The following is a 26,381-nucleotide window of genomic DNA, read 5'->3' as shown; positions in this document are numbered from 1 at the left end:
TATACTTATAATTATGTATTGTTGTGTTAATTTTTAAGTTTTATGTGCTTTAAGTTGTTAATACTCATATACTCATAGTAGTTTTTTATTATTACATAACTAGGTTAGTTCCCGTGTCATGCACGGTAATTTTCAATAACCATTATTAAGATATCATTATAATTGGTTTTTATAAACAAACAAAATCTAAGAATATAGTTGACAAATTTTGATCAAAGTACGAATTACAAAAGATATGTTAGGTATAAATTGATGTAGAAAATAATCAAAATTATGATAAGAAAGTTTTTTTCATAGCTATATAAAAATTTGTGTTAAAGATATGTCAATTTTTTTTTATTTTTATTTTTAGTAATTATATTATATAACATTAGGGAATTATTTTTGTATAAAATTTGTTTCTTTAATATATATATATAAAAAAAAATAAAAAAATAAAAAACACTAAGGACACACCAGGTGATGACACGTGTCATTGCTGGTGTGTCTTTAAGTATATAATTGATTATGGGCCCGTTCACATTTACTTAATTTCAGTTCAGTTCAGTTCAACTCTGGTTTAGTTCAGTTAAGCTCCAATTAGTTCAGTTCAGTTCAGTTCAGTTTCTAATTCCTCTCTCTCATAAAATATTCATTTTAATTCAGTTCAGTTCAACTCTAATCAGTTCAGTTCAGTTCAGCTCCAATCTGTTCAGTTCAGTTCAGCTCCAATATGTTTAGTTCAGTTCAGTTCAACTCCAATCAGTTTAGTTCAGTTCAGTTCAACTCCAATCAGTTCAGTTCAGCTCAGTTCAGTAAATGTGAACATGCCCTATGACTCAGAAAAGATTGAAAATAGTGCATGTATTATCATTCTATTATGTTTAGGACTTTAAACCTATAAATAATATAATATCTTATTGTGTTTAGGATTTATAAAATTATTACAAATTTAGGTATACCTATAGTTAAAATAAAATAGTAATCTAAGAAATTTTAAAAAAATTATTTTCTTATAATTTTTGTTATATATGTTAATGTAGACACCCATTTGTGTCTCCCCAAAACCAAACCCAGTGATGAGTACCTTTCACGTCAAATCATAATCGAATGAAGCGAAAGTGTGGAAAGTCTAGTGTTGCGGAAAGTTTTAATTTCTTTTCTCTTCTTTCTGTTTTTGAAAACTTATTTTAAGAAAACAGTCAATCTAGTTTGGTTGGTCCATGATATGGGTCCAATAGTAGTGTAGTTGGATGGGGCTTGCAAAGAGCTTTCCAACGATATATTATAAGCCCAATTCCGATGAATATTGAGGAAGTTATGGCCAATTTACTAAACTGGGTCTGGTTTGAGCCTTATGTACGGCCCAATGATCTAGGGGAGGGCCTAATATGATTTATCGTTCCTAATGTAATTAGGAATGGTTTTAGTCTTCTAGATTCTTCTAGAAGGTTCTTTTCATTCCTAATTCAATTAGCATTGATAAATTGACTTTTGTTGACTTTTCAGAGTTTTAATTAAAATCAAATAGCATTTTTGAGAAAATTATATGATTTTATCCTCCAGTACGGCAAACTTATCTGATTTTCGAAAGCGCGTTAAAACCAGGCTTGGCGCCTGACTCCAGGCATTGGCGCCTGGAACCAGGCCTGGCGCCTGGCGCTAGTGTTGGTGCCTGGTGCCAGTTAGTCAGGGTTTGCGCCAGCTCTGTTTTACGTGCGCCAAGTGCTCTGTTTTGATATTTTATCTTTTTGGCTGATTTTCTCTATAAATAGCGTATTAAAAACTCCGTTTTGAGGGATCAACAACCAGTTTTCATACACCAATTCTCACGAATTCTCACCTACAATCAGTTTTCATTCATCAATTCATCTCTCTTCTCAAACCTTGTTTTTACATACAAAATTCCGCATTCGCAAGATCTAGATACACCTAGCCATATTCGAAGTTGCCTTCGCCCTAGACGTGAAAGGTTTAATTTCTAAGGGTTTGGTCCCAAATCTCTCTTTCAATTATTTAATTTAATTGTTTGTTTATTATTTTCCTTGAAGTTACTAACGTGTGTATTTTGTTATTAGAAAGAGGTACGAGGCATCAAAGTAAGTGCTTTAATGGTTTTCTATTGATATTATGATGTAGAAATCATGTATATATTGTTATTATGATATTCCTAATATCATGTCTATGGTAATTTTAATATTAAATATGATTGTTATGATGCTTCCTATTCTCTTCCTAATATTTATGATTGTTAGTATCATGTTAGGGTTAAAGATTTGATTTTTGTTGCTTAGTGACATGCTAGCTCAGGTTTGTTATTAATCTTGTTAGTATCATGCCTAGGATCTTGCTATTATTATTATGCTTTAATATTAACATGAACATGATTATGATTATAATTGTTATAATTTATGATGATTATGAATATTATTATAATTATTATTCATGATTATTATTATTATAGTTTTGTTATTATGATGATTATGTTGCTTGATATATATATTTTTTTAATTGTTTGATCACACCTTTTATGCATGTTTAAAGGGAATTCGTACTTGTAATCACGCTTAATAAGATAATTAATAATCTTGTTAGGGTTAATGTGATTATAATTCAAGTGATCGCCAACAAATAGATTTGTTTTTGCATTAATATTCAACCAACATAGATAAACAGGTTTAGGGTTAATTCTATTGATTGCATGTTAATTAAAAAGCGCACATGAATACGATCAGAATAAAGTAGAGGCCTATTATTAGGGCAGGTTCAACCTCTTTTAGGTTGGATTTGTACCTTCATCCCCGAACCCTTATTTGGTTCTAGACCTTATGGAGTTGACGATCTCTTGGATCGTTAAGGGGTGTAACCTTCACCCTGTGAACGGTTTACAAGTTCCTAAAGCTTGTTGGCGACTCTTTTGCTCTATCTTCTTCCCTTTTGGACGCCACCGTACTTTAGTGTATGATCACAGTGGGGTTCAAGTTAGGGGATTAACGCTTAAAATTTATTCCCTACAGTTAAATTGAAATAATGTACTCATAATTGGTTAAAATATAGGAAGTATCATAAATACATCTTGTTTTAAATCATTTTTTTAAAATGAATTTTATGATGCAAAAATTATTACAATTTATAAGAAAATATATGTATTGAAAGTTACGGAGTATATATTACATTTTATGTATGTGTAAGATTAAAATTTTATCGAAAAATAAAAAATAAAAAAAATCAACTAACTTTTTATTGATCCTTAAAAAACTATTTAATATTGGCAATATTGCTTACATATCATCTAATAAGGTATGTTTATGCATTAGCGTGACACTTGGCGAAAATTTGGAATGTCAAGTGTTGATGTCTCATGGTTTGACTACGGGACTTGGCTTTATATATTATAGTAGATTACGAATGTCAAAATTATTGTTTGGGTGTGGAAGATTGAAGAAAAGTAAAAGTCAATTTATAAATTCTTAGGGATTTCGGATTGAAAGGAAAATAATAATCTAAATCCTGATACCATACTATGTATGTTACCAAATTTGAAATATTAACTAGGTTAATTCCGTGCGATGCACGTTTAAATAATTATAAACTTACTTGTATATGTAATATAAATATTTTAAGCAAAACATAATAAATTGTGATGGATCCCTTTAGTTAGATTAATTAAGCTAAAAAATATTCTAATTAACTTCATCGTTATAATAAATTTTTTAAAATGTTAGCATTCGTTTTTTATTCATTATAGAAAATTTGGAGAATTAATAGAGGGAAAAATAATCCAAACTCTACTATCACTAATAAATTGTGTAATTAGCCATTTTAGTCATAAAAGCTTTTAGAAAAATGTATAATTAATCAATAGATTTTCAAATATTAGCTTTATTTTGAAAAGGAAAAAAAAATATAGGGAGAATGATGTCACAAATAGTTTAGGAGGGAAATTTTTTATAAGAATGTGACACATGTACCATGTTAATGTCAACGGTAAATACTTTAATATTAGTTATAGGTAGATGGTTCAATAAGAACTATTGAATGTTTTATTTGAAATAGTTAGTTAAAAAATTGAAAAAGTTTGATTTTAAATAGCCAAAAAAAGTGGATTTAGATCTAGAATGGGAAGTAATTAGTCTTGAATTGAATGCTTGATTCCATACCATGTAGATTATATATTGAGTACACACACAACTACAACCTAATAACTTTAGACCTAATATCTTTAGTGAGACCTTGTTCTCTTCATAAAAGTAATTTCAGTTTAGTAAAAATAATTTCAGTTCCGTATGAATAAGACCAGACCCTGTTCACTTCACTTTTTAAATAAATATGTAGTAAAAATAATTAATAATTTGAGTTTAGTAAAATAAGTTCAGCTTAGTAAATATAACTTCAGTTTAGTAAAAATTAGTAAATTTTAAGAATAATTATAATTATGAATCAGTTAGATAATTTCAGTTCAACAAAGATAATTCCAGTTCAGTAAATTAACTTTAGTTCAGTAAAAATAATTTAAGTTCACCAATAATATTTTCTCAAGAAAAAAAAAAGTTCACCAATAATAATTTCAAAGGTGAAGTGAATAGGGCCTAAGTTCAGTTAATTAAGTAGGATTAAGTTCAATTCAATAAATTAAGTTCATTTAGTAAAAATAATCCAGTCTAGTAAAAATCAATAACTTTATAGAAGAAACATAATATATAATCAGTAAAAATAATTTCAGCTCAGTTAATTAATTTCAGTTCATTAAGATTTAGTTTCAATTCTAGTAAATCAACAAAACTAATTTCAAGTCACTAAAATAATTTTAGCTGACAAAAAATAAGGTGAGGAGAATAAGTCCTAAATCTAGAGAGAACTTTATTTTAAGAGGAATACATCAATACATCAATATTTAATATTGGAAAAAACGTGTGTGGATCAGGTTCATAACATTACTAGCATAGTGCCCGTGCGATGCACGGTTTATAAATCAAATTATTAAACACGTAGGAAAAATAAAAATAAAAACAAAGGTAATTCATTTTCTATTAAAGGACTTGTACTAATGGTCAATAAAAAAATAAAATTAAAGGAACGTTATTTGAATAGTATTTTATGTTATTTGAATTTCTTTTATTTTTTTATAATGTTAATTTATTTATTGAAAAATAATTGAATAATACTCCACATACATAGCTATATAAGAAGTGGACTAATTTATTTATATCTCCCGTTGAGAAAAAACTAAAATTTTCTTATCATACCATCCGCATCAGTAGCTACAATCAATCTAATATATACATGTTTTATTTACCCGTCGCACTCATTAAATCTATAGACACAATAATAACCCTATATTTGAACTACCAGAACATATATTTTCCTAAGTTAAGCATTGTGCCAAAAACTATATATTATATAATAGTCATATATATAACCAACAGCTGATTAAATATAGTATACGACAAAATACTTCGTATATAGGTATGGATACTGATAATTTATATAAATAAAATATACGGATTATATATTACTAAGATTTATCCCTACATTAATTATAAAAAGGTTAACAAAACTCTTATAATAGTGCATGGACATTTATATATCTAAAATTGTTCTTTTTACATATATTTTCCCCCATTTAATTTTAAATGCCTTAAAATTGTCTCTTGAATTCGCTAAATTGATTTAAAAGGTTATGTTTATTTCAATATTTAAACCCATTAACTATTTTCATTTCCTTTTGTTTTAATTTTTCTATTTAGAATTTATTAGACTATTAAGTTTCAAGATCAAAGTCAATATCTTTTTACCGTACAATCACTAAATCAAAGTCGCTCAACTAAAGTTTTGGACATTACATAGCTACACAACATCCAACACATTTAATGATTACATGCAAATAATTTTAATAAAACTACGCATTCGATATAAGTTATTAAACAATTTAACTATATATACATTTTGATAGGTTTATATCTTTCATATTAACATAAATTTACAAATGTTATTATCATATTTTGAAAAAAAAAATTACACTTTGGAGTTTTGTATAAGATAGATAAATGATAAGTTAATTCCCGTCATATATGCATTGAGTTTTGGGTGTTTAATCCGGTTCACCCTTTGGGCTAATCCAGATTTGAGGACATTGCATAGCTACACAACATCCAACACATTTAATGATTACATGCAAATAATTTTAATAAAACTACGCATTCGATATAAGTTATTAAACAATTTAACTATATATACATTTTGATAGGTTTATATCTTTCATATTAACAAAAATTTACAAATGTTATTATCATATTTTGAAAAAAAAATTACACTTTGGAGTTTTGTATAAGATAGATAAAGGATAAGTTAATTCCCGTCATATATGCATTGAGTTTTGGGTGTTCTATCTGGTTCACCCTTTGGGCTAATCCAGATTTGAGGATCAGTTCTAGGTTATTAGGTTCCACTCCCCTTCCGATTGTTGTTGCAGGGGAGCACACAGGTCCTCCCTACCAAGTGTAATCTCAATCATCACTATACCAACATGGAGGACACGTGTTATAAAATATTATATTATATACATATACTTTTTTTATATTATAAAAAATATTATATTATATACACATACTATTATAGTTAAAAGTATTATTATGTATAAAACAACATAAATTATTGCACATGATTGTTGTATATCTAGTATAGTACATGAGCAATGCACGATTTTTAAATCAAAATGTTAGTTTTTTTAAAAAAATTCATAAGTAATAGCATTGTTAATATGAATATTACAATTTAAAACATGAGTAATAGTTATAATACATTTTATATCTATCCCTTTTCTGTCAAAGGTCTAATTCAATTTAACTTTTATTCTTCTTGTTTAGATTGGTTATTGGTTCAGTTTTTTTTTTTTTTTTTTTTTTTTTTTTTTTTTTTTTTTTTATGCAAGAAAAACAAAAGGTCATTGTAAAAGACATTGTATAGAAAATGAAAGGCCGATTAAAATTAAATTTATGTTCAAGATTATGTATTTTTTTCCAAGACAACATTTCGGCTCGGCATTCAGTATTTGTCAAGGAGTACAACAAACGATAAAAGTAATTTTTACACTATTTTGTATCTTTATCAAAAACTTTTGTATTCATCCGATTACTTGTATTGAATTTAGGATAATTTGTAGACTATTTTGGGTAACTTTTATCAATAAAGCATAAATAACTTTCATTCATTACAGGGTAGCTTTTATAATAGGTGCACAATATTTTATTGTACATCTGATTTTTTTTTTTTTAATGTTTGTATTGATTTCATAATTGACGTCAAACTAAATATTATCGATTTTATTTAATTTTCATACAAAAAAAAACTATATTAGCCTTTCAAAATGGATATGAGGTTTATATCTATTAGTCGACGCTATGTTGAATATAGTAACACTAATTTTAACAAAATGACTTTTTATTCTAACTTAGGGCCTGTTCTGATTGACTGAACTAAACTTATTAGAGCTGAATTGAATTGAATATTTTATAAGAAAAGAAAATTAGGAGTTGAACTTAACTGAATTGAACTGAACTGAACTTATTAGACATGAACTGAATTGAACTGAACTGAACTTATTAGAGCTGAGCTGAACTAAACTGAACTGAAAATAATTGTATCAAAACAGGCCCTTATTTGGATTTAAGGTTTGTTCTCATTGACTGAAATGAGATGAACTGAACTAAACTTATTAGAGTTGAGCTGAACTGAACTGAATATTTTATAAGAGAAGGAAATTAGGAGCTGAACTGAACTTATTAAAGCTAAACTGAACTGAACTTATTAGAGCTAAAATGAACTGAACTGAAAATAATCGTATGAGAACAAGCCTTTAGTTCACATCAATATTATTGTGGATCTGAAGTCCACTCATGTCAGCTGACGTTGTTATGTTGAATAATTTTAGCTAATTCAGTAAAATTAATTTCAAGATAACAAAAATAATTTATGTTCATATAAAAAGTAATCTAAGTTCATCAACAAAAATAATTTTAGTTTAGTAAAAATAAGGTGCAGAGAACATAACACCTATACATATATTTACATTACTCCATATATATGTCCAAAAAATTAAAAATTGGCATATTTGAACATTTTCAAATTCATATGTTATCATTGGCCGTGATTTTTCGAAAATCATATTAGAAACAAATTTTATAATAATGAAATCAACAAGTTTCTAGTGTCGCACACTGCGCTAGGGTGCCACGTCAGCAAACAAGTAACCCCCACAAAAGTAACCCCTGACTGAATAAGTAACCCCTGACCAAGTAACCTCTGACTAACCTAGTAACCCCTAGTAACCCTTGACCTAGTAACCCCCGACCGTCCTAGTAACCCCCGACCTAGTATCCCTTAATCGACCTAGTAACCCTCGACCTAGTAACCCTTAACCCACACCCAAAATCCATCGTAACCACCACCAACTAGGGCTGAGCAAAACCACCCAAAAAATCGAAAACCCGAAAAACCGATCCGTAACCGTTCCGAAAATTAGGGTACCCGATCCGATAACCATAACGGTTCGGGTACCCGTTCCAATAGTTTCTTATCGGGTATGGTTATGGGTATCATTTTTAAAATTAACGGTTACCCGATCCGATCCGATAAGCATTTTTTTTCTTTTTTTTCCTACTTAAATCTATTAATATAAATCTAAACTTTTACTTTACTTCATAACCACTTTATAATATCAATGATTAGTAATATTATTAATAATTTGGTCAAGATCACACAGTATTTTTTTAATTAGTTGTAAATTATATCATAATAACTACATAATTAAGTTAATTATCATTATTGGATATCTTATTGGGTACCCGATAACCGATCCGAAAATTCGGGTACCCGAAATCCAGGTACCCGAACTTATCGGTTCCGATTATGGGTATTACTTTTAGTGATTTTGGTTATCGGGTACCCGAACCGTTAGTACTAATGGTACGGGTACCTGTCCCATGCTCACCTCTACCACCAACACCAACCTTTCTCATCAGCCACCCTCAAAGCCTTAAACTCCCCCAACTCTTGTACCCGCTTCCCCACGCAACCAGTAACCATGCCACTACCAACTTCCGTAACACCAGCAACCACGCCCAAATCGAACAAATACCATGCCACCACCAACCTCCGTACAACCAACAACTACGCCCAAATCCAACCAAACCCACAACCAAACCTTAAAAAAAATATCAGCAAGCCCAAATCCAACCAAATCGAACCCACATCCATATAAAAAAATTTAAATCGAACAAATACCTCTAAATTAATATTGGCTTCGAATTTCACTTCAATTATGGCTAAAAAGGTCAAATTTGACCATAAAAACTCTAGATCTAGAGTTTTCATGACTGAATTTAGCCTTAAAAACCTCTAGCTTGTTTTCCGGCGATGGAGTACGAGGAGCTCCATCCCTTATCCCCTACCACCGCTGCTCCATTTAGCTTTTTTGGGTGGGGACTAGAGAAGAAGAAAAGAGGAGAGAGAAAGAGGAGAGAGGAGAAAGAGAAGAGAGCTCGGGGAAGGGGTGGGTTTGGGTGGGCTAAATGGAGTAGAAGAAAAGAGGAAAGAGAAAGAGGAGATAGAGAAAAAAGAAGACAAATAAAAAAAAAATTTATATTGTGGCTGGCCGTATGGTGCAGCCAGCCGCATATGAAACTTTGTATAATGAAATATGGTGTTAAATAGGTACTCCATATATAACAATATTATTATACAAATATAATCAACTTTATTTTACAAATATATGTAGTATTATTTTACAAACATTTAACCATAATGTATATCTTTCCTCCATTTTTTTAGTTGATATCATCTAACTTTTACTCTATTCACAAACTACACTCTGACTAGTTTTTGTGATTTATAGCTATGATAAAATATGTCAATTGAGATCTTGTTTGAATCGTCTCAGTGTATATTTTATTAATATTAAATTTTTATATATTTGCAATGTCGACAATTAGAGATATCAATTGTTAAAATAATGCGTTGATAAACGTGACAATAGACTGGTGTCAACTAAATAAAAACGAAGGTAGTATATGTCAAATTTGAATATAATTGTGAAAAAAACAAAACACATATTCCATTAACTTTTCCAATATGTTTATTATTCTAAGAAACCCTAATATTTAAAATTGTTAATTTGTTTTTCGTGGCACGGATTATATTAGCACGGGTAACTTAATATCGGAGTCGAGTTCCAAGTAGAGTAGCTTGGATAGCAAAAATTCAGGTATCTTCCTTCCATCCATCCGATCCTCGAGTTAGCCAGCAATTCCAGGTTAACCAAAACACACAAAAATCAATAATTTAATCTCGTTAAAAAACAAAAGAATCTTTTATTTTATGAGTTTAATTCCAACCAAATCACTCTCTTCTACATCTGTTTTTATTAGCCCCTTTTCCTTAATCACAACAATTATATTAATAAACCCTTGATTTATTTTTAATTTTTATATTTATTTATTTTCGTTTAACAAAAACAAATCCCAAATGAATTGAAATTCTCTCTTCTACACTATTTCCTCCTTTTCTTCTTCTTCGTCTTTCTTCCGTACAATCCTTAATTTTCTACTCTCTTTCTCTTTCTCTCTCCTCCAAAAACTTTGTGAATTTCCCTCACTTTTTCCCACCCCTTTTCAATTTTCTCCCAAATTCATCGATTTTTTCTGCAAATTTGCAAAACCCCATTTCAAGAAATCAAGAAATTTGACATCTTTATCATCTGGGTATTCGATTTTATGGCGGGAAATCGAGTTTTTGGGTGATTATAAAGTGGGAATTTGTCGAAATTTGTATTGAATTTGGTGGGAATGGCAGCAAGTGCAAACCCATCTGGGAATCAACACCACCAAGAACAATCCTCTTTCAATGGTGGTGGTCCCGCTGCATCCACAAGTAATGGGAATTCGGGTCCGGGTCATGATAATTCGGGTACGGGTTCTGCTATGAAGCATAATCCTGGAATTGCTACAGATTGGACTGCTGAGGAGCAAACAATCTTGGAAAATGGACTCACCCGGTTAGTTAATTCGTTTAATTTTTGTTTTTAAATTTCAATTTTTAATAATTTATTTGGTTGAATTATTATTCTTGGTTGTGAGAATCTTTCAAAGGCTATATTTTGAAAATGGTGCTTAAATGTTTAGTGTGTTTTTAGTAAAGATTCTGAATTGAGTTGGGGAATTTTGGTGCCACTTAGATTCTTTAAGTCTTGAATTCTTGGTGGAATTTTTGTTTTTGTTTTTGATGAATTTAATTATAATTTGCTATAGATTCGGATTTGAGTTGAGATTTTTTTTTATCTTCTTTTTGGGTGTCCTTTGGTTTAGGAATTTAAGTGCCACTAATGAACAAATATTTTCTAATGAGCATACTGTTTGAAATGTAGTAAAGAATTAGCACCATAGTTGTGTTTTTTTATGTTATTTGAGTTGGGGTTTGGAGGCGAAACAAAGGTTTAGTTTGCTGAGTAGTGATTCGAATTCGCAGGGGCAATGTGTTGGTTTCTTGTTGGAATTATAATTTTGTGTGTTAAGACTTGCAATGCATAGTCTATAGAGTGGAAGTAACTAGGTCTTTGGAGCTAGTCATGATGAAAAGGAGGGTGGTTGGTTTTGGTTGTCTGGTAACTTTCCGAGGTTGTTCAATTGGTCTCTTGTACATTTGTGACGCTAATTTGCAATTATTAGTGTCCTAAATTTCCTTGTTTTTTGTATTGGCTTCTGTGGAGGAACTATGAAAATTTGATATTTGTTAAGCATTTGTCTTGTTTTCGAAGTGTAGAGGCTGTAAATCTCTTATGCGTATTTTTTTTTTTAATGCTGGGTGCTGTGCACAAACTAAATCCTCCTTTGCTTGATGCGTGCAGATATGCTTCAGTATCAAGCATTATTCGCTATGCTAAGGTTGCTATTGAGCTTCCAAATAAGACGGTCCGTGATGTGGCACTACGTGCTCGATGGATGAATGTAAGCCCTTGACATCTGTTTTAAAGCGAGATGGTAGATCTTATAATTTGATTTATAGCTTTTAGATAGCTGGTAGTTTCTATCTGCTCTTGATGCTGATATGAGCTTTCAGCAGTATTGTTTGTGGAAGGATGGCCTGTTTATCAATAATGTCAGGATCAATTTCAATTGGTTGTAGGGATAAGACTACATACTGACTTACTGAGGCATCATCATTTTCCAATTACCCTGATGCTGCCTTTTTCCAATTCCTTCTATAATAGTATGGTGGGTTGGATTTTTGTTTTTCAAACCTAGATCTGCAGATTTGGTACTACAAGAAATGTCAGAAGAGCTTTCCTATAGGATCTGCTTGTAATCTGGTGGCTACTGTAGGAGAGGTAGAAACAGCTATCTTTTGTAGCTGTCTATAGGACCTGTATTTAAATTTTAGTGGATGTTAAGTAACGATCAGCCACTTTTTCTTAGTAAGTTTGGGAAGAGACCATAATATATCTTGATGGGGAGCAGGGAGCTAATTGTTACCTTTACTGAACGAAGTATTCCTTGCTGCCTTCTTATTGGTTCTTATATATTTGTAGAGAAAAGTTACATGTTTATATACAGAGTTTTTTTTTTTTTTTTTTGTTCTCTATTACCTAAGATTTCAGTGAATCTCACAACTTTAATCGCTTTAAGATTTTTTTTTTTTTTTTCATGAGTTGACTCAACTTTATGCTTCATCAGTTCATCATTGTCGCCTATTTAGTGAAGGATATTTAACTCGTCTCTAAAGCTTGAATTTGTTTGTATGATTTATTTCTGTAGTCTTGAAAAACCTAAGGGAATGTTAACTTGACTTTTTCTGCGACTGACTGGCATCAATACTTTCTCCACACCCCCTTTTCTGCATATGTATAGGAATTTGTGAATGTGTGTATCATCTATCATGAATTTGAGTGGGCGAGGCTAATAAATTTTCTTAATTTCAAAAACAAAGCTTCAATATGGTTTGGACTTCTCATGTTGAATTTTCATTGTGGATTTGTCCCAAACCCCTTTAATTATGTAAATATCTTTCTAGTTTATGTAAGATGATCTAACAAAAGTTATTGAAGTAAGCAAGATATTGGCTATCAGATTAATGCCATTGAAGTACACAGTCTTAAGAAGTATATTCCATTTGGGGGAGGGAGGGTTATGGATTAAGTTATCTGGATCAATAGTGACATGACTTTTCTTGCTGACTTGACTTTCCAATTGATGTCCAGAAAAAGGAGATGAGCAAGAGAAGAAAAGATGATCATTCGCGGAAAAACAAAGATAAAAGGGTATGTTAGTTTAGATCTTGTTATAATCAATAACTAATGATCCACAGTTTTTGCTGCACGTTCATACATTGCTAATTTACTCTACAGCTTCTGTCTTTCACTAACATTCTTCCAAAATCCAGAAGCATAGCTTACTTATTTCATCTATGCATGAAATATGCAAAATTCTTTTCTCTTAGGCAAAGCCCTTTCATCAGTAAATTTCTTTCCGTGCAATTAAATGCTGCTTTCTTTTAATCTTAAACTCTATATTAGTTTTTTTTTTTTTTTTTTTTTTTTTTTTTTTTTTTTTTTTTTTTTTTTTTTTTTCTCTATTAATTTTATTTTCAATTTTTTGGTGCTGTAACTCCTTTTATTTTCAATTTTTCTTCTCTTCCGTGCATAGTGCTCCGCCATTTACATACAAGAGAACACGGCACCGGATTTGTTCTGATTGCAGTTATTCATTTAGGGTGTAAAATAATATTTAAAATCTAAACTATATCCTGAATATTTCCAATGAAACATCGCCGTTCAGAATCTTTTAGAATATACTCTTCTCATACAGGAGACATAATAGTTAGTGAAAGTGTTGACTATAAGAAATTTTGAGGATGCTGATTGAACATAATGGCATTGCAGTTGTGTTGCAGCCTTGCAGGGTGAAGGCGAGGCTGTGTAATTTTTGATTTATGTAAGACTTGCCTTAGGTGGGAGTTGAACTAGTTTGATGTCTATTTTGTTCTGAATGTACCACATAAAAGTTCTGGAGCTCCCTAAATCTCTATTGTTATATATGCCAAGAGATAGAGAGAATAAAAGATAGGCACCCATGCGATGAGGAGAGATATAGAGTGAAAGTATGTGTAAATAGGGAAATGTTGCAATATTTGTAAAACTTTCTAAAATAGTTATTGTTGCAATGTATGGGGATTGGATGAAGTATCTTTTTAAGTATCTTTACCTGCCTTGTTAGTTTGCTAGAATAATTTGGACTCTCATTATAATTTTATTAATAATAATCAATTAGAATCATTCTATCAGGGAGATTTACACAATCTTACATGGTATCATTCTCAAATTTCACCTAAAAACACAAATTTTATTGTATGGCTTTCGCAATAACATGTTACTTGCATCGTTATTTAACAACGAATCTGATATGTGGGGAATAGCTTTGCCTTTACCTTCCTTCTTTTGAGTTGATTACTACCCCTCCCCCCTCTTTTATTTTATAATGAAGACAGGAGGATTTATTTGTTTGAGAGATGAAAAGTATGATTGTAAATGTTATCGAGTTCTCTTTCTCGGGTCAAAATCTTAACAATCTTGTTACATTTCCTGAACTGTAGAGTGCTAAATACCTTTGTCATGAGCTATTGTAAATGTTATTGAATTGTTGGAAGCTCTTAATGGTGCTATCTGTCTTTGTTGATAAAGGAAACTCCTTATGTCTTATTTACTGTTTGCCACTTCCACCTTCTTGGTGGCTTACTGGGTATTTGGATTATTTCTTTCTTATAAGTGGCTCCTTTAGTGTCTTAGACTGCAATCTACTTGTTACTGTTGGTATTTATTTTCTTTATCTTCATGTTACTCTTACTTTATTGATTGATTATATTTTATGAATGATGCTACTTGATATTTATGCTTTGAACTGTTCTTCCCTTCCCTTATGTTTCATTTTCACTGAACTATATTTTGCACTTTTCTCTGGTTTGATTGCATATTTCTGAGTTAATTTGCACTTTCAATACTATGCAATTCGGTGGGAAAGCAAACATGCAGGCTGGCGACAAAAATGCTTTTCATTGTTTTGTCTGTGGTTTTTTTCTCTGTATAAAATGAAGAAGTCTATTGACCAATAATTGGTTTATGATATTTTTATCACATGGTTGGCAATTTGGTTTTTAACATGTCCTGGAATTTTTTTTTTACTGTTTTCTCTATATCCTGTGACTCCTGTCTGTACATGGTTTCCCTGTCCAGCTCTTCTGATTTAGCATTTTTCCTTTCCCATCAATTTATGCTTTAAATATGCACGACCTGTTTTGGCTATACTATAACTTGGATGAGTATTACATAATATCCAGGAGAAAGTCACTGAATCTTCGTCAAAGTCATCTCAGTTGCATGCATCAAGGCCTGGTGGTCATACTTATCCTGTGCCAGCAGTTCCATTAGATGATGAAGATGGTATATCTTACAAAGGTAAAGTTATCTATATTGACCTACACGCATTGCTTACTGATAAATGTATTATTCAGAAAACTATACATTACTCTTTTCTGTTTTTACTAGAATTATCAATTATGCGATATAGGCATACTGGCGACATATATCTTCTTTATGCAAAAGATGCGAGTATCTTGGGATGATTTTTATGTTAAGTTTTTTTTTTGTTGTAACTTAAGTTTATTATGATGCTGACCTAGGGCTTTTTTATGAATTTATTTCCTTTTACTAGTCAATCTCCATGCTTATGGCATGGACATTGGGCTAAGTAAGATTATTTTTATCTCTAATTTTTGTGGCCGACTCTTGCAGCAATTGGTGGCCATGTTGGGGAGCTACTTGAGCAAAATAAACAGTTTTTCCAACAAATATCTAGCAACTTTACGTCGTTTCAGGTACACGTTTAACAATAAATTCTTTATATTAGGATAACCTTGCACGTCCATGTTGTTTACACTGTTGAAGGCTATTAATCTCATTTATGGTTTGGCTGATAAAACCTCTTATATAGGATGCAAGGTCTTGTATTAAAATCCTCAGAATTTGGGTTGGGGTTTTGGTTGTAAATTTTGTATACTGATGTGTGATGTTTATTTTATTTACTCAAGAAGAACTGCGCTCTAACAACCACTCGCGACACATTATACTGTTGGTGGCTACGCTTGAATTTATTTGCCTTGTGCCTTTTCCGTTTCAGATACAGGAGAACGTTACCCTCTTTCGCCAGGCGTATGACAATATAAAAAAGCTCCTGAACAATAAGTAAGGCTTCAACCTATTTTTTTGCTTCTGCAGCTACTTACTTTTGTATGTACTACTTAGTATACTTTCTTACACTGTTTTAAACCGCTGGAGTAATGGTCAAATAATTGAAAGTAGGCTTCTTTCTTTCTTTACTTGGATCTAATCAACTCGTCTGTGCCTTTTTGAATCTAGTGGCAACGTGGACGACACTCCAGAAATAATGAGACAAATGCCTCAATTGCCGGTGAAGCTGAATGAAGAACTTACAATGGCCATCATCCCTGCTTCGAATCACTCAAAGCACTCATGATTGTTTATCAGCTCGACAAAAGTAGCCAGTTAAACCAGTTAGCAGATTACATCATCTTCCAGCCCCAGTGAAGGGAAAATAGGAAGCAAGCTAGCAAATCAAGTAGATGCTTTCTTCTGTTCATTACAATTTTACAAATGTGAAAATTTATAAGATTTTAGTTTTTTTTTTTTTTTTTTTTTAAATTCTTCTTCTTTACAACTTTCATTCTCAGTTTACATAGTTTGTGTAGTTGCCAATAGTAATATTATTGGATATTCTTGGAAGTTAGAAACTAGTATAATAATAAATTATCATGTAGGTCAATTTTTAGCCTATTATGTAATGTTAATTTTTTTTTTTTTTTTTGGTAATTGTCTATTTTGAAATGTTAATAAGCATTATTTTTCAGTCCCTTTGTAAGTCCTGTTTTGTAAAGAAACTTGGAATTTGCTGATGCATTCTTCTCAGTTGGTATGCAAGATCTTGATGCGAGTTTGTGTAGCGAAAAATAAGAATCTGTGACTTCCGTTTCCTTTGATCAATCTTCTCTTCAGTTCAGTTCTCATACTAACAGGTACGACTTTGTGTCCGAAGAGCTTCCATGAATGGTGGCTAGGGAAGCCGTAACAACATAAATCTTGGACATGGCGTTCAAATCTAGTTTTTTCCCAAGATTTGTATGGTAATTTTGAGATTCTTGACATCTTTAATTTTTTTTTTTTCTTTCTTTCAATACAGTAAATGGCAACAACGAGCACAACCCGCCAACCACCAGCGAGCTGGAGACACCCAGGAACGAGGAACCTTACGGACTTGATAAACCAGGAGACTCTGAAAAGAAACCCACAATTCCTGAATGAGCTAGAAAACCGAAATGTCCATATTCCCCTTACGAGGAAGGACAACCAACATAGCAGCACAATCCGTGTATATACAAATTTTCAAAAAAACCCTTCTGCATAGCATACTCCAAACCCCATAAACAAGCCTGTAACTTCGTCTGCAACGCCGAGGCGGCAAAAAAAGCACGACATCCACCCCCAAGTACCTCTGAAGAATCAATCTCCCGAATTATCCAACCTGCACCTGCTCTTTTTGATAAACAATCCCAAGCACCATGTAGCTTATACACTCTCCCTTGAATATATTGTAACTGTTTTCCTAACAAAGTTAGCCAACACAAAATCTTATGTGCCTGGCTTGTTAGTCAGTTAGTGTAATAGGAGTTATTTGGTCAGTGTTAAGGGTTTATTTCGTCAGTGTTATAGGGGTTATTTAGTCAGTATTACAAGGGTTATTGGTTAGTGTTATAAGGGTTTTTTTTAATTTATAAATGGTCATATGGTGTGGCAAGATAGGCTGGTTAGTCAATTATCTTATCATTTTCTTCACATTTCATTGCCAGAAAGGTGGGGTGTTGCCGTGTTGGTTGAAGAAGCTATATACCTGTGTTGGAAATTTAGATTTTTTAAGAATTGTTTGTAAGTACTATTTGACTATATTTTATTAATAATTTTTATTTTCTTGTCAAATGTGAAATTTTGTTAGATTTATGGTTTTAAAATACTATATTTTTATTTATTTTAAAAATACTTCGTTTTAATTGAGATTTTTTTTAATAACCCATATGTTTAGATATTTTTCAACGTGAAAAGGTTTCTTCCAAAGTATGAAAAACAAGACACGGTTTTTTTTAAAGCAATCAAGTGGTTATTGGCCCAATCGGAGTATGGAACAATTTAGGCCACCGATTTGCTACAAACAGTGGTACAAGTTGAGTTTTCAACAACATATCTTTGAAGTCGTTCTCAAAAGATTGTTATTAATGAAGCCCCTAAACAAATACTTTTCTGTTTTACTACTATTAGTTAGGGTTGTTCACTTCAACTTAATCTCAGTTCAGTTTAGCTCCAATCAGTTCAATTCTGTAAATGTGAACAAGCCCTTAGTTGACACGATTTCTATGTTACATTTGTTAATGCATAAGTTACCTCATTTCAATGACCAAAATCTCTAATTAATAAAATTATACTCCCTCCGCCCCTAAATTACATTCCTATTTCTAGCATTTATTCCTCAGTTAATAAAAGAAAGTAGGAATGTAATTTAGAGACGGAGGGAGTAGTTAAAATTATGAAAAGTTCACTCATTTTCCAGCCTATAAAATACTTATTTTGAAATGCCCAAGAGAAAAGAAGATGGTTAGGTTTTTCAAATAGTTATGGTTTTTGTGCTTAACCAATATTATATGAGTATTTGATTTAAACATATGCTAAATATGAAGTAGTTTTATCAATCTTGATGTTTTTGATGTAAAATTTTGAAAAAGCCCTGTTTATTTCACCTTTAAAAAAATATTTAGTAAAATTAATTTCAGTTCAATAAAATCAATTTCACTTCAGTAGAAATAAGTTCAGTTCATAAAAAATAATTCAGTTCAGTAACAATAATTTTAGTTCAGTAAAAATCAATAAATTTAAAGAAGAAATAGTGAAATACAATAGAAAATCAGTAGAAATAATTTCAGTTCAACAAAAATAATTTCAATTCAGTAAAATTAATTTCAGTTAGCAAAAATAAGGTGAAGTGAATGGGGCCTAACACTGTCTTCCAGTTAGCAAAATTAAGGGTCTGTTCACATTTGCTGAACTGGACTGATTGGAGCTGAACTGAATTAAACTGAACTGATTGGAGCTGAACTGAACTGAACTGAAATTAAGTAAATGTGAACAGACCCTAATTACATAAAATTAATAACGGGTTATGGAGAAATATCTTAAGTATGAGTATGTACTTGTACCATTTGATCCCACAAGTGTAAGAAATAGCTTTATTAATACAATAAAGATTATCGACCATGGTGGATTGTATGTAAAATTAGTTAAATAAAGAGATTGGAAAAAAGGCCTAAAATAGGGTTTCTAGAAATATAGTGTAGTAGTCAACTCATCATCTTATTTTCTCTTAGACATCCCACAAATATAGGATTAACTAGATTTAAGATTTACCCCCAAATTCTTCTAATTTTGTGCCGAAAAAATTGGTAATTCACTTGATCTTTAAGACATTGCTTTAGGAAATTATTATAACAAAGGGATTTAATTCATTTTATTTGATAATAACAAATAAAGTAAATAATAATAATAATAATAATAAGGAATAAACACACCCAAAAAAAATGTTGAAAACAAAGAAAAATGTTAAGGTAATTTTGTTAATGGTAGCAATAATGTTGATAATGATTGGCATTGTTGCGGCTAAATGCAAAAATGAGGGTGATGTTTGTTTCTTTGCTCATGGATGTTGTCATCCCTACAAATGTAACAGTGTTATTGCTGGGTTATGCCTTGAAGAAGGTAAACCAGATCCTGGAGCTTTTAATTGAACACTATCATTTATTTTCATGTTAAAAAAACATAAATAAAATGTATTTGAATTTGTAGTTGTATGTTTGTTTTCTATTATTTTGTATAGTGAGATATACGAAATATTTGAATAATGATATAGTGCGCACACTACTTTTAAAAGTGTGTGTTATTTATATTGTTGTAAATCTTGTAATTGTGTACTCCGTGTAAAATATCACTCGTACAATTAGAAAGACATCATTATATATGCAGGGTTGGTAAGATATGGGTTGACAACTGTACAATGTCCACCTCTACTTATTTAATGTGACAAATTAATCCTATAACTCTAGTTTATTTTCCATCATTATTGTTTATGATGCTTTATTTTTTTTTCCTTATTTAATGCGTCGACAAATTAACCTTATAACTTATGTAACTTGTGCACACAACAGGACATTAGTCTATATATAACTCCGGATCCGATAATTGTTGGTTTACTTGCTTAATTCCATCGAGAATATATTGAATAACAAGATCACCATGACTTATGCACTAAAGCACAAAATGATATTCAACTTTGATGTGTTTATTGCGTTGAATGATCAAATTTACAACAAAACAAGTGGTAGAAATATTGTGACAGATGCTCGGACAAATTTAACTTCGCAACAATGGAAAACGAACAATGATGTTTTGGCAATATTATAAGCCAAACAGCTTAATATTATGCCTATGAAAAACTTATTGGTCACAATTGTTTGTTTGTTTGAGCAACAAGCTAAAAGTTAGATTTGAGCGGTCAAAGATCACATAACCTATTGTAATAAGCCGAGAACTATTAATTACTCCCTCTGTCCCAATTTACTTGTAACATTTCGACTGGACACGCTTGCAGATGCACATGTTTGACCATTGATATTTTTTATTATATATTTAAATAAGTTATAAAAATTTATATTAAGAAACTATACATTAAAATAGGCCCAACAACATCTTACATGATTACATTGACTTTCATATAATAGCTAAAAAAAATGGTCAAATTAAATGTGTGAATAGTGTAAAAAGTCAAACTGTTGCGAGTAATTTAGGACGAAGAGTATGGAAAGGGGGGTAAAGTACAAACTTAACCATTGAATTCATATTTAAGACTTTTTTTTTAAAAAAAACAACCCTATATATTTTGGTCTAAACTTTAACAACACCCGATTAATGGGGTTCATGCTAAGTCTAGCCGAGAGGTAGTTATCTTTGACTAGGTTCACACTTCTTAAAAAAAAAAAAAAAAAAAAAAAAAAAAAAAAAAAAAGAGAGAGAGAGAAGAAATAATTAAAAAAGTTGGTTTTTGACTTAACGAGCAAGAAAATAGACTAAATTATCAATAATCATACTTGTAATTAGCCCTTAATGTTAGCTACACTTTTTGACAAACCTCAAAAGTGATACCCAATTTCCATTTAAATACATAAAGTGTTATCCAAAGACCAATACCCTTAAGACATAATAATTTTCTATATTAGTCCCATTTTTGCATTAGTGTCCTTATAAATCCAAACATATACAAGTATCAACCCCACTTGATTGAATATTTAGGTAATCTTACTAGATATAGAAGTTTATTGCGAGATATTCCAATTTAACCCCAAAAAAATTTAACAAGTCACCCTTAATCTTGAATATTAAATATTAATTTTTCAAATTGGTTGATCTATAGCAACAAGTTAATGTAGAGATTTTTCCATGAATATTTCATCAATATATATACCGAAAAAAAAAAATTAAGAGATTAAACGCGTGATGTTTAATTATCGTCTATATTTTCCTAACACTATTCAATAAAGTTCTTTGAAATGAGCAATCCACCTTATAGCACAAGGTACAAGTCTTACTTTATTATGATAACTAGATATTCCATTCCTATAATCCTATAACAAGTGTAATAATTAGTGGTAATATTTGACAAAAGCTTGCTAAAGTAATCATAGCCCTAGAAATCAAAGTATGACTCGGAAGGCTTTGCTTTAGGAGTCCTTTTCATAGCCAAAAGATTAATCACACTTACACATTAATAATACATAATTAACTATTAACAATTACACTTATATTGTCCTAATACATCACAAATTAAAGTGTTGCAGTTGAGTCCAAAACCCTCACCTATTGCTTTTACTTGTTTTCATACATGATTGCACATTGCTTCAAATCCGATAACGTTTTTTTTTTTTGGGTCGAAAACTCGAGGTTGGGTTAGTCTTAAGTGTACTTTCGTAATTAACTTTCTGCTAATAATCTTTCAAATTAGCAAAAACTAATCAAATTTAGAAGATAATTTCTGCCTACCTTAACTCTTAAGATAATTAAACTACATGCTTTTCTTGATTTTAGACATCTTTTTCACCCTTTTTACTTTAACTTTTTATTTTATTTTAATGTAATAATTGTTTGGTCAATTAGTGGGGGAATTAGATGAGATGAAAAACAAAATATTTATGCTTTACTTGTACAGAAGTCATTCTCTGCACTTGATGATTCACTCTTCTTTTCTTCCCTTTTGTTTTGGGAGGGGAAGAGAGTGTCCTTTATTTTTTGGGATCCTCTAGTTTAAGAACTTAGTATGTGTGGATTAAGCTAAGGAAGAGCTTTTTCTAGCGAAACCGCGCTTTTTACGACGAGTTTAGATAAAAGGCCAACATTCCTTTCTCTTTGAACTAACACTGCTGCTGCTTCTTTAAAAAAAAGTTCCCTTGTTTCTATCTATGCCTTTATAAAACTTGTGTACAACTTCTGATCATTCTCAAGTACTCAACTCTCTGTTTGTCTCTCTTTCTCTCTGCAGGATTGGCGAACCACGAAAGTTGGTGAGTTTCATCTCTGTATGTACTTGAATGGTTTTCATATCTGTATGTACTTGAATAGTTTCATCTGAATAAATTGGTGTGCGCGATGTTTTAAGGGCAGGTTGACAATCTAGAGGGGGAAGATGGGTACAGCGCAGATGCAGTGTCTGCAAACGAGCTGGGTTGTGTTTGCAATTCTTGCATTGATCATCAGCTCGAAGTTGGGTGTTTCTGAAGCTCAACTCTTATCGAACAGTAATGAACCAGGTACATATTGCTGAAATTATTGCCTTCTATTACTGGAATAACCTGCTGAGAATTAAACTTCCACGATTAATAAAGAATATGCAAAGCATGATATTAGAATTTACATGAATTTTCTCCTCAAAAATAAAATTTAATCAGCAATAGTACAGAGGAAACAAAATTAGGAGACATGATTTTGTAACAAACATAGCATTAGTTAACAATTAGCCATACAATATGCAATGGCGGGACTCAAGGGGTGTACAAGGTTTGTAACAAATATACTAATTAGCGATCATGGTTCATACAGGAAGTACATCGGTGCCAATGCTAGATCCCTTCAGCCGTACCACATACAAACCAAAAGATATAGTACGGGTAGATCCACTGGAACAATTCAGCAACTACAGAGGAGGCTATAACATCACAAACATCCATTATTGGAGTGTAAGCCCACCATCTCTTTCTATAATAACTCTATTAACTAAGTTCATATATTAAAAAGTTAACATTTGTCTAACATAGCAACTTGTTTTCAGTCGACTTTATTTACTGGAATTTATGGATATGCAATCGGACTGTTATGGCTTATCACAGGCATTGTGTATGCCATATATCTACTAACAGCTTCTTGCTGTAGAAGTACAAGCAAGAACCAACAGCTGAAAAACAGAACACCATGTCACAAGCCGTGTTATCTCTTCCCTCTCATCTTCACCACTTTTTTTGCTATCCTAGCAATGTAAGCCCTAAAAACATTACCATATTGCAAACTACGAAATATATGCCAAAATCCAAATGCATATGATAAGTACATTCCTATGTCGTGTTAATGATATAGAAATATAATTTCAGAATTGCATCTGGGGTGGCTCTGGAAGGAAACATGAGATTTCATTCTGAAGCAAACACAATTATGAGAGTTATAATCCACACTGCAGATCAGGCATCCAATACCATATACAACGCCACAGGACCGATGAGAAAGATTGGTGCAAACTTACAGCAACAAGCAATGGATAGTATTGATGGAGTGGATGGGGCTGATACTACAGATATGGCTGCAGCGGCTAGCTTCTTGGCTTCGACATCTGACAAGCTCGATTATGCAGCAACTGGCATAAAGAAACAAGCTCAGAAAAATAGGCTCTTAGTAGAGAAGGGTCTGACAATATTGTACGTAATATATTCCTTTGTATATTCCCTTGCCCCTAAATTCCTTTTACAGTCTCCCTCTCTCGCTCAGTTTTCTTATCCACATGAGCTTGATTGCAGGTATATCTTGACCATCGTCACCATATCCATAAACCTAGCTGCTGTGATAGCTCTTACAGGTAACTGCTTCAGATCATATAAATACGTAGTTTACAGAAAATGACAGCTTAGAATCACACTTCGTTGGAAATAAAGATAATGTCAAAACTTTATTCTTCTAATCATCTGACAATAACTTGTCTTCAACTTGCAGTTTTTGGTATACTGAGATTTCGACGAGTACTATACATGTAACTACATCAAACCTCTAAAATAACCCAAGTTGTTGAAACAACAAATTTAGCAGTACCAGAAAGTGCTTACTGGTTCTTTAAATTTCTGCAGGCTAGTCGTATTCTGCTGGATTCTAACAACCCTCTGCTGGCTATTCTTTGGGGCATATTTCTTCCTTGAAAAGTAAATTTCCACTCTTCTAATTGATTATCAAATCTCAATACCTGTAGCTAAGTGAAGATCCCATAACCTAAAGCAGAGTCAATAATTAAATAACTATGCAGGTTTTCCTCCGACACATGCCAAGCTCTTCAAGACTTCCAACAAAACCCAGATAACAGTAGCTTAAGCTCAATCCTTCCTTGTGATGAATTTCTTTCAGCAAGAACCGCATTATCTGATGTTGGCATCGGAGTCTATGAAATTGTTGACCAGGTAATACATAATATATTGAGATGATACCATACAATCAGTGATGCTCATCACCTTTTTCATAAAATCAAGTAGCACCTGCAATGCCAACTAACTCGTTAAAGTTCAGCTAGACACCATTAATCCTGTACATATTTTATGACAGGTGAACACAAATATCTCTCTTATGAGGAGTTCTTCGTTCCCAAGTCTCCAATACGTATGCAACCCTTTCTCTGGACCACCTGATTTTACGTATCAACCAGGAAACTGTGCATCTGACACAATTAAAATAGGAGATATTCCACAGGTATGCCAAGAATTATTAACACCACTACACAAGAATGCAAATACTTCAATAATTGGTGGGCTAAAAAAAGCCTCATTTTTGCAGGTGCTGAAGATGTTCACTTGTTCAGACACCAGCGGGATAAGTTGCCAGGGAGGAATTATAACCGGCAGTGTTTACAATGTCATAGAAGCTTACTCAACTTCTATACAAAATCTGCTAAATGCATACCCAGATATGGAGAATCTAGTAGATTGCCAGCTTGTAAAACATGCATCCTCGAGGATCCTAGTCAAACACTGCAAACCATTGAAGAGCTACGCACAGACAACCTGGGTAGCAATGCTGGTACTTTCAGTGGTTATGGTGATCTTGGTCCCAATATGGGCAACTACTGGTTATCATGAACGAAAACATCATTTTGCAGATGGTTCCATACAGCCAAATACCACAGATGCAAATAATCTGGATCCTGAAGCAGCTAAAGCAACTATTGAACACCAAATCCAGTAGTATAATTGAGATATAGCCACATAAAGCAAGAGAATTAAGGCTCTGCAATAATATAAGAGTACGAGAGTAGGGATGCCTGGAAGCAGAAAGCAATACAGGAACTCCTACACACAGACAGGCTAGAAAAACTGGAAAAGTAACCCAACAGCACCAAGCTCTCCAAGTAATTATAGACTTATAGCGTTGGAGAGAACTAAAACACACTATTTACGTCTTTAGCATAGCCTGACAACCAACATTTTTGTTCAGAAGAAGTGAACAACAATATTTTTTATAATGATTGTTGATAGATTACAATATTATAATGTACATATAATACTGGGACCAACCCCATGAAAGGAACACAATGTGTTGTAATTGTATTTTGTAACACTATATTCAAGAAACTACACAACTTTTATAGTGAAAATAGCCTGTCAAAGAAGAAAAAAAAAGGAAAATTAAGATAGGCTCTGTTTTTTGGGAGGGAGGGGGGGGGGGGGGGGAGGATCGAAGCCACACCACAATGCATAATCTGGCGGCAAGAAAAATTAACCCAATAAACTGTGTGGTGCAAATATGTATGAGGATTAACTATGAAACATTCAAAAGTAAGTAAGAAAGACAAGATACAGAAGCACAGAAAGAGAAAATGCATTGGAGTAGCTGCATAGAACACAGGTTATCAATGACACAAGGATTGTAGAATTATGAGCGCAGAACGAAGCAC

At 32.0% G+C, this 26,381-nt stretch overlaps 2 protein-coding genes across 3 annotated transcripts; both read left to right on the top strand.

Moving 5' to 3' along the window:
• Positions 1-10,501: 10,501 nt before the first annotated feature.
• Positions 10,502-16,862, top strand: LOC145630412 (uncharacterized). The gene is made up of 7 exons (XM_081682671.1): positions 10,502-11,029; positions 11,879-11,978; positions 13,229-13,288; positions 15,361-15,478; positions 15,815-15,897; positions 16,200-16,264; positions 16,439-16,862. Exons 1-7 carry the CDS (start codon positions 10,821-10,823, stop codon positions 16,554-16,556), a joined length of 753 nt encoding a protein of 250 aa, XP_081538797.1. The 5' UTR covers positions 10,502-10,820; the 3' UTR covers positions 16,557-16,862.
• Positions 16,863-22,353: 5,491 nt separating this feature from the next.
• LOC145630410 (uncharacterized) lies at positions 22,354-26,360 on the top strand. 2 transcript variants are annotated; one of them, XM_081682670.1, is made up of 11 exons: positions 22,354-22,746; positions 22,842-22,992; positions 23,282-23,418; positions 23,511-23,713; positions 23,827-24,147; positions 24,247-24,305; positions 24,440-24,476; positions 24,571-24,642; positions 24,744-24,894; positions 25,037-25,180; positions 25,265-26,360. In XM_081682670.1, the coding sequence occupies exons 2-11, from the start codon at positions 22,869-22,871 to the stop codon at positions 25,670-25,672; spliced, it is 1,656 nt and encodes a 551-aa protein (XP_081538796.1). In that variant the 5' UTR covers positions 22,354-22,746; positions 22,842-22,868; the 3' UTR covers positions 25,673-26,360. The 2 variants fall into 2 exon arrangements, with proteins under 2 accessions (XP_081538796.1, XP_081538795.1); XM_081682669.1 differs by having other exon boundaries at positions 22,355-22,746; positions 22,847-22,992.
• The last annotated feature ends 21 nt before the right edge of the window (positions 26,361-26,381 follow it).

The sequence above is a fragment of the Chenopodium album genome, chromosome 5 (genome assembly GCF_948465745.1).
Source record: "Chenopodium album chromosome 5, dcCheAlbu1.1, whole genome shotgun sequence".
NCBI classification, from domain to species: Eukaryota; Viridiplantae; Streptophyta; class Magnoliopsida; order Caryophyllales; family Amaranthaceae; genus Chenopodium; species Chenopodium album.
Note: the sequence above shows the minus strand (reverse complement) of the source record. Positions and strands in the feature narration are given on the sequence as shown.

Coding starts and splice junctions, on each gene's coding strand:
- LOC145630412 (XM_081682671.1), top strand. CDS start 10,821: ATGGCAGCAAGTGCAAACCCATCTGGGAATCAACACCACCAAGAACAA. Junction 11,030..11,878: donor TTGGAAAATGGACTCACCCG/GTTAGTTAATTC, acceptor TGATGCGTGCAG/ATATGCTTCAGTATCAAGCA. Junction 15,898..16,199: donor GCAACTTTACGTCGTTTCAG/GTACACGTTTAA, acceptor TTTCCGTTTCAG/ATACAGGAGAACGTTACCCT.
- LOC145630410 (XM_081682670.1), top strand. CDS start 22,869: ATGGGTACAGCGCAGATGCAGTGTCTGCAAACGAGCTGGGTTGTGTTT. Junction 22,993..23,281: donor ATCGAACAGTAATGAACCAG/GTACATATTGCT, acceptor TGGTTCATACAG/GAAGTACATCGGTGCCAATG. Junction 24,148..24,246: donor GAGAAGGGTCTGACAATATT/GTACGTAATATA, acceptor GCTTGATTGCAG/GTATATCTTGACCATCGTCA.